We start from the raw sequence: 8,560 nt of genomic DNA on the forward strand, positions 1-8,560 counted from the left end.
AGCTTCCCATTTAGTTCAATGTTATGCGCAGGTGTAGGTGCTGACAATGCCTAACAACCAGACCTGTATTTAAATACTATTTCAAATTATTTATATATTTTGTTTACCTGGGCGTGGCTGCGTTTTTGCCTGGCGAATTGGAACCAATAGAAAAATCGCAAAACTGCAACCCCCACCCATATGACACTTTCGACAGGCTAGAGTAAATGCTGAAAGATTTGGAATAAGAGCATGAACCCTGGCCCGCTGACACCGTGCCTCCCCAGATGGCTGTGTCTGAGGGAGGAGGCATGAGGGTCGGGAACATGTTGGTGGATTGAAACGCAGCCTGTGGATCCAGATGGCAGCGCTTGAGGGAAGCATGATTCTCCCAGCAAGTAGCTGCTGCCGGTTCCGCTCCTGCAGGATAACAGGAAGAGTGTTGTTATCACCTGTGTCTCGAGTACGTAAACACCACCTGCGTAGAATAGACTATTTTTATCACCGCTCATCACACCAGGAAATGTGAGCAGAGCTGGTTCTTCCGTTCTCGTGCATGTTGGAGAGAGAGGGAAGATGAAGTAGTCATTTTGCAGGATTGGGGTACATTTTTGTTTAATCAGCAATCAAGGAATTTATTTTCAGTATTTTTAGTTGACATTCTGAAGTGTGAAATGCAATTTATGAATTTCAAGTCATTTCTATGCTATGTCCTATAATGTCATACAATTTGATTTGGCTATTTTACATTTTTACCTATACAATTAATGATGATTCACCTGTGCTCTTTCTGTAGAGATACTATAAAAACAACAGTATTGTCAGTTATCCAGAGAGGACTGGGTTTAGTTTGTTTGATATCTCACTGGTTCTCTTTCACCACTTTACACAGTGTGTGTAAAGGGACAGTGATGGGGACATTGCCCTGCCCTGGGTGCTGTCTTTCAGATGACACGTTAAACCGATGTCCTGACTCTCTATGGTGATAAAAATTCCCATGGAGCCTGCCATAAGAGTAGGGGTAGTAACCTCAGTGTTCTGGCTAAATTCCATCATGGCCACCAATTTACCCCCACCCCTCCTCCGATTCCCAATTGGTGTATATGTATATCGCTCCTCACCTCTCCACCTGATAGCTGCTGTGTGGTAAGTGTTCTGGCACAAAATGGCTGCCATGGCATCACCCAAGTGGGTGCTACACATTGAGGGTAGATGCGGTGAGTTTCTCCCCCTATTATGTAAAGCGCTTTGAGCATCTACTGTATGTGATAAAGCGTTATGTAAATGCAGTCTGTTGGTAATAGTCCATAGCCTATCTAGTGCAGACGGAGGGTGTCGTTGACTCACGAACTCAACCAGTGACATATTTCAATATAACACCTCGTCTGTCATGTTTAAACGCCACTTGTCTAAAATTGCAACAGAATAAGATGAAGAAGTGCATGATGGTTGCTAGAAATAAGAGCTTTCTTCCCAACCTTATTCTCTCTACAGGGCACTCCCTTTCACCAGAGCCCAATGGGTAGCCTAGTGGTTAGAGCGTTGGACTAGTAACCAGCAGGTAGCCTAGTGGTTAGAGGCAGGTAGCCTAGTGGTTAGAGGCAGGTAGCCTAGTGGTTAGAGGCAGGTAGCCTAGTGGTTAGAGGCAGGTAGCCTAGTGGTTAAGAGGCAGGTAGCCTAGTGGTTAAGAGGCAGGTAGCCTAGTGGTTAGAGGCAGGTAGCCCAGTGGTTAGAGCGTTGGACTAGTAACCAGCAGGTAGCCTAGTGGTTAGAGCGTTGGACTAGTAACCAGCAGGTAGCCTAGTGGGTAGAGCGTTGGACTAGTAACCAGCAGGTAGCCTAGTGGTTAGAGCGTTGGACTAGTAACCAGCAGGTAGCCTAGTGGTTAGAGCGTTGGACTAGTAACCAGCAGGTAGCCTAGTGGTTAGAGCGTTGGACTAGTAACCAGCAGGTAGCCTAGTGGTTAGAGCGTTGGACTAGTAACTAGAAAGGTTGCCGGATCGAGTCCACGAGCTGACAAGGTAAAAAAATCTGTCGTTCTGCCCCCTGAGCCGTTAAACCCACTGTTTCCCCGGTCGCCGAAGACGTGGATGTCGATTTTTAAGGCAGCCCCCCCCTCGCACCTCTCTGATTCAGAGGGGTTACATGCCCCCCTCGCACCTCTGACTCAGAGGGGTTACATGCCCCCCTCGCACCTCTCTGATTCAGAGGGGTTACATGCCCCCCCCTCGCACCTCTCTGATTCAGAGGGGTTACATGCCCCCCACCTCGCACCTCTCTGATTCAGAGGGGTTAAATGCCTTAGACACATTTCAGTTGAAGGCATTCTGTTGTACAACTGACTAGGTATCCCCCCCTTTCCTGGTCAAAAGTAGTGCACGGAATAGGGTGCCATTTGGGACAAATTCATGATGGTTGATTTTAGAAAATGAGCAAAAAACAGGTGGTATCCAGTATCCAGGGGATCTGCTGCTTTGATCCATTTGGCAGACTAATATTTGTGCAGCTGATTTGTTAATGGGTCTTCAGAATCAGTCTCGCTCTTTCATTCAGAAACGTTTGGGTGCCAATTGCCCCTCCTCCTACTTATTATTATTGTTCCAGTCTACTTTTCCTTTGCTGTGTCTGTCCTGAGAATACGACCCAGTTATTCCGTGGAATTATTCAAGGTTATAAGGATTCGCTGCTCAAAGCCGACTAGATTATCTTTGTGAATTATTATTATTCAGAAGTAAAATGGTGTCAAAATTCATGAAATCAAGCAGGTGCCCTAGTTACCATTTTTCCTGAATGAATTCAAATCCTTCTTCATCCTTAGCGACCTCCATCCTCCACTCTAACCACTAGGCTAACCTGCCGCCCCTACACTCTAACCACTAGGCTAACCTGCCGCCCCTCCACTCTAACCACTAGGCTACCCTGCCACCTCTACACTCTAACCACTAGGCTACCCTGCCGCCCCTCCACTCTAACCACTAGGCTACCCTGCCGCCCCTCCACTCTAACCACTAGGCTAACCTTACCCCCCTACACTCTAACCACTAGGCTAACCTGCCGCCCCTCCACTCTAACCACTAGGCTACCCTGCCGCCCCTCCACTCTAACCACTAGGCTACCCTGCCACCTCTACACTCTAACCACTAGGCTACCCTGCCGCCCCTCCACTCTAACCACTAGGCTACCCTGCCGCCCCTCCACTCTAACCACTAGGCTACCCTGCCACCTCTACACTCTAACCACTAGGCTAACCTGCCGCCCCTCCACTCTAACCACTAGGCTACCCTGCCACCTCTACACTCTAACCACTAGGCTACCCTGCCGCCCCTCCACTCTAACCACTAGGCTACCCTGCCGCCCCTCCACTCTAACCACTAGGCTACCCTGCCGCCCCTCCACTCTAACCACTAGGCTACCCTGCCACCTCTACACTCTAACCACTAGGCTACCCCGCCGCCCCTCCACTCTAACCACTAGGCTACCCTTCCGCCCCTCCACTCTAACCACTAGGCTACCCTGCCGCCCCTCCACTCTAACCACTAGGCTACCCTGCCGCCCCTCCACTCTAACCACTAGGCTACCCTGCCGCCTCTCCACTCTAACCACTAGGCTACCCTGCCGCCCCTCCACTCTAACCACTAGGCTACCCTGCCGCCCCTCCACTCTAACCACTAGGCTACCCTGCCGCCCCTCCACTCTAACCACTAGGCTACCCTGCCGCCCTCCACTCTAACCACTAGGCTAACCCTGCCGCCCCTCCACTCTAACCACTAGGCTACCCTGCCGCCTCTACCCCTAACCACCACTCTAACCACTAGGCTACCCTGCCGCCCCTCCACTCTAACCACTAGGCTACCCTGCCGCCCCTCCACTCTAACCACTAGGCTACCCTGCCGCCTCTACACTCTAACCACTAGGCTACCCTGCCGCCTCTACACTCTAACCACTAGGCTACCCTGCCGCCTCCACCCTCTAACCACTAGGCTACCCTGCCGCCTCTACACTCTAACCACTAGGCTACCCTGCCGCCCCTCCACTCTAACCACTAGGCTACCCTGCCGCCCCTCCACTCTAACCACTAGGCTACCCTGCCGCCTCTCCACTCTAACCACTAGGCTACCCTGCCGCCTCTACACTCTAACCACTAGGCTACCCTGCCGCCCCTCCACTCTAACCACTAGGCTACCCTGCCACCTCTACACTCTAACCACTAGGCTACCCTGCCGCCCCTCCACTCTAACCACTAGGCTACCCTGCCACCTCTCCACTCTAACCACTAGGCTACCCTGCCGCCCCTCCACTCTAACCACTAGGCTACCCTGCCGCCCCTCCACTCTAACCACTAGGCTACCCTGCCGCCCCTCCACTCTAACCACTAGGCTACCCTGCCGCCCCTCCCCTCCACTCTAACCACTAAGGCTACCCTGCCGCCCTCCACTCTAACCACTAGGCTACCCTGCCGCCCCTCCACTCTAACCACTAGGCTACCCTGCCGCCCCTCCACTCTAACCACTAGGCTACCCTGCCGCCCCTCCACTCTAACCACTAGGCTACCCTGCCGCCTCTACACTCTAACCACTAGGCTACCCTGCCGCCTCTACACTCTAACCACTAGGCTACCCTGCCGCCCCTCCTCTCTAACCACTAGGCTACCCTGCCGCCCCTCCTCTCTAACCACTAGGCTACCCTGCCGCCTCTACACTCTAACCACTAGGCTACCCTGCCGCCTCTACACTCTAACCACTAGGCTACCCTGCCGCCCCTCCACTCTAACCACTAGGCTACCCTGCCGCCTCTACACTCTAACCACTAGGGCTAGGCTACCCTGCCGCCTCTACACTCTAACCACTAGGCTACCCTGCACTAGGCTACCCCCTCCACTCTAACCACTAGGCTACCCTGCCGCCCCTCCACTCTAACCACTAGGCTACCCTGCCGCCTCTACACTCTAACCACTAGGCTACCCTGCCGCCTCTACACTCTAACCACTAGGCTACCCTGCCGCCCCGCCACTCTAACCACTAGGCTACCCTGCCGCCTCTACACTCTAACCACTAGGCTACCCTGCCGCCTCTACACTCTAACCACTAGGCTACCCTGCCACCTCTACACTCTAACCACTAGGCTAACCACCTACCCTGCCACCTCTACACTCTAACCACTAGGCTACCCTGCCGCCCCGCCACTCTAACCACTAGGCTACCCTGCCGCCTCTCCACTCTAACCACTAGGCTACCCTGCCGCCCCTCCACTCTAACCACTAGGCTACCCTGCCGCCCCATTCACACTTGCCTTGTTTCTGCTTGTCCAGCCCGTCTTTCCTCCCTATATGAGATTGGATATTGACTGAGAGAGCACCGTGTCACATTCCCTTCCACCCAATTTCCATCTGTCCTCTTCCTCCTTATTAGTCCCTTTTCACACCTCAACAGATTCTCAAGAGGTTTCCAGAGAATATCCTCGGCTATATATTTTTCTTAATAATGTGAACTACTGCTACTGAAGGTAGTAATGCATGACACTGGCCTGACAGCTACCCCTAATGTTATATATATGCGTGTGTGTATGTGTGTGTGTGTATACACACACACAGACACACACACACATACAGACTAGATCAGGGATTCCCAAACTCAGTCCCGGGGCACATTTTGCCATAGCACTAGACAGCCGATTCAAATAACCAACTCCTAATTTTAGGCAGGTCAGTTAAGATTTGATTATTTTTAATCCACTGTTCAACAGCTGAGTACTGTTACAGAATGGGGATTAGATGTTAGAGCTGTGTACTGTTACAGAATGGGGATTAGATGTTAGAGCTGTGTACTGTTACAGAATGGGGATTAGATGTTAGAGCTGTGTACTGTTACAGAATGGGGATTAGATGTTAGAGCTGTGTACTGTTACAGAATGGGGATTAGATGTTAGAGCTGTGTACTGTTACATAATGGAGATTAGATGTTAGAGCTGTGTACTGTTACAGAATGGGGATTAGATGTTAGAGCTGTGTACTGTTACAGAATGGGGATTAGATGTTAGAGCTGAGTACTGTTACAGAATGGGGATTAGATGTTAGAGCTGAGTACTGTTACAGAATGGGGATTAGATGTTAGAGCTGTGTACTGTTACAGAATGGGGATTAGATGTTAGAGCTGAGTACTGTTACAGGATGGAGATTAGGTTTTAGTTCATAGAGCTGAGTACTGTTACAGAATGGAGATTAGGTTTTAGTTCATAGAGCTGAGTACTGTTACAGAATGGAGATTAGATGTTAGAGTTCATATTAGTACAGAACCTAGAATGAAGCAATGCATTTGTGTTGTATTCTACATACTATGTTTGGACTGGCTGTGACTGTTACATAGGCTGCCAGTCTTGAGTTTCCTTCTGTGTTTCTCACCGCATGCACACATTCTGTGTCTCGCCAGCCACAGCCTATGACAGGGCCTGACCCTCGCCAGCCACAGCCTATGACAGGGCCTGACCCTCGCCAGCCACAGCCTGACAGGGCCTGACCCTCGCCAGCAACAGTCTATGACAGGGCCTGACCCTCGCCAGCCACAGCCTATGACAGGGCCTGACCCTCGTCAGCCACAGCCTATGATAGGGCCTGACCCTCGCCAGCCACAGCCTATGACAGGGCCTGACCCTCGCCAGCCACAGCCTATGACAGGGCCTGACCCTCGCCAGCCACAGCCTATGACAGGGCCTGACCCTCGCCAGCCACAGCCTATGACAGGGCCTGACCCTCGCCAGCCACAGCCTATGACAGGGCCTGACCCTCGCCAGCCACAGCCTATGACAGGGCCTGACCCTCGCCAGCCACAGCCTATGACAGGGCCTGACCCTCGCCAGCCACAGCCTATGACAGGGCCTGACCCTCGCCAGCCACAGCCTATGACAGGGCCTGACCCTCGCCAGCCACAGCCTATGACAGGGCCTGGAGTTCACTTGAAAAACAGACAGAACCCTTGGCTTGTGTTACTGTGTTTCCCTTTCCCGGGCAGTCGCTCTCTGTGTGTCCATCCTGCCTGACCTCAGTGTCCTCACAGTATCCCTCTGTCTTAGCCTGGTCCCAGATCTGTCTTGTGCTGTCTTGCCAACTCCTGCAGTTATTGGCAACGTGAACACTGTACAACCCACTCTGACTCCATGCTACCTCTGCTCTCCTCTGTGTCCCCTTCCTGCCCCGAGCCTGGAGGGCCACGTAGTCTTGAAAAAAAAGTGCTTTTCTGGAGTCAGCCTTAGCCGTTAGGGGGCGACTTGGACTGTGTTCAGGTACTCTGTGTGCTCAAGCATATCCCTCTGTGTCCAACCTGCCTGTATTGACAATGTCCCTCCGCGTGTCTGTCCCAGGTTGTCTCTGTTGGAGGAGTGGCGTGGGGTACGTGACGATGCCCTGTCAGAGCTCAGTAGGATCCCCGACTGTGTCTTCGTCCACGCCGGAGGTTTCATCGGTGGGAACAAGACCAAGGAAGGGGCCTTGGAGATGGCCCGCAGGACCCTGCAGGCTACAGCCAAGTCCCCATCCAGACACATCAACTGCACCTGATTTTAGCCAGTCCCGGAGGATGATTAACCAGGGAAAGCTCAGTATCGCTTGGTTTACCTCCCGTTTAGTAGTGTGAACGTAGTTCTACCACACACACACACACTCTCAATCAGGTCACTGTTCGGTTAAATGAATTGTACTGTATGTGTGTTGTACTTGTTTTGCTATAAAAAAATACTAAATTTGATTTTGACCAAATGGATATCTTGTGGTGTTTGAGGAGTTGGGATTAGGAATTTGTGATTTGTATCTCATGAATGTCAGCCAAGCAGGTACTGGGAGAAAGAGATCCAAGAGAAGCCAACCAATGTCAGCCAAGAAGGTACTGGGAGAAAGAGATCCAGGAGAAGCCAACCAATGTCAGCCAAGAAGGTACTGGGAGAAAGAGATCCACTGGGAGAGATCCAAGAGAAGCCAACCAATGTCAGCCAAGAAGGTACTGGCAGAAAGAGATCCAGGAGAAGCCAACCAATGTCAGCCAAGAAGGTACTGGCAGAAAGAGATCCAGGAGAAGCCAACCAATGTCAGCCAAGAAGGTACTGGCAGAAAGAGATCCAGGAGAAGCCAACCAATGTCAGCCAAGAAGGTACTGGGAGAAAGAGATCCAGGAGAAGCCAACCAATGTCAGCCAAGCAGGTACTGGGAGAAAGAGATCCAGGAGAAGCCAACCAATGTCAGCCAAGCAGGTACTGGGAGAAAGAGATCCAGGAGAAGCCAGTGAGAAAGAACCAGGTGTAAACGACCCATAAAACAATGTCCTTTTCTGGACTGGTCATCATGACACAATGGTAGTCTATCGATCCTTTCCTTTCACCCTCCATACTGCTGGTATTAACACTGGGACCATAGAGAGTCACGTACTGCTGGTATTAACACTGGGACCATAGAGAGTCACGTACTGCTGGTATTAACACTGGGACCATAGAGAGTCACGTACTGCTGGTATTAACACTGGGACCATAGTAACCTTCCCTCCATACTGCTGGTATTAACAATGGGACCATAGAGAGTCACATACTGTTGGTATTAACA

The 8,560-nt window shown here is 51.4% G+C and overlaps 1 protein-coding gene across 2 annotated transcripts in view; it reads left to right on the forward strand.

Moving 5' to 3' along the window:
- The window catches only part of myg1 (myg1 exonuclease), a 43,701-nt gene extending 35,980 nt beyond the window's left edge, over window positions 1-7,721 (forward strand). For both annotated transcript variants that reach the window (XM_046311648.1, XM_046311647.1), the window contains exon 7: window positions 7,333-7,721. In XM_046311648.1, the coding sequence (XP_046167604.1) occupies window positions 7,333-7,528 (196 nt within the window). In that variant the 3' untranslated portion in view covers window positions 7,529-7,721. The remainder of the gene's footprint in view (window positions 1-7,332) is intronic.
- Window positions 7,722-8,560: the final 839 nt, after the last annotated feature.

This window comes from Oncorhynchus gorbuscha, linkage group LG18 (genome assembly GCF_021184085.1).
Source record: "Oncorhynchus gorbuscha isolate QuinsamMale2020 ecotype Even-year linkage group LG18, OgorEven_v1.0, whole genome shotgun sequence".
Classification (NCBI taxonomy): Eukaryota; Metazoa; Chordata; class Actinopteri; order Salmoniformes; family Salmonidae; genus Oncorhynchus; species Oncorhynchus gorbuscha.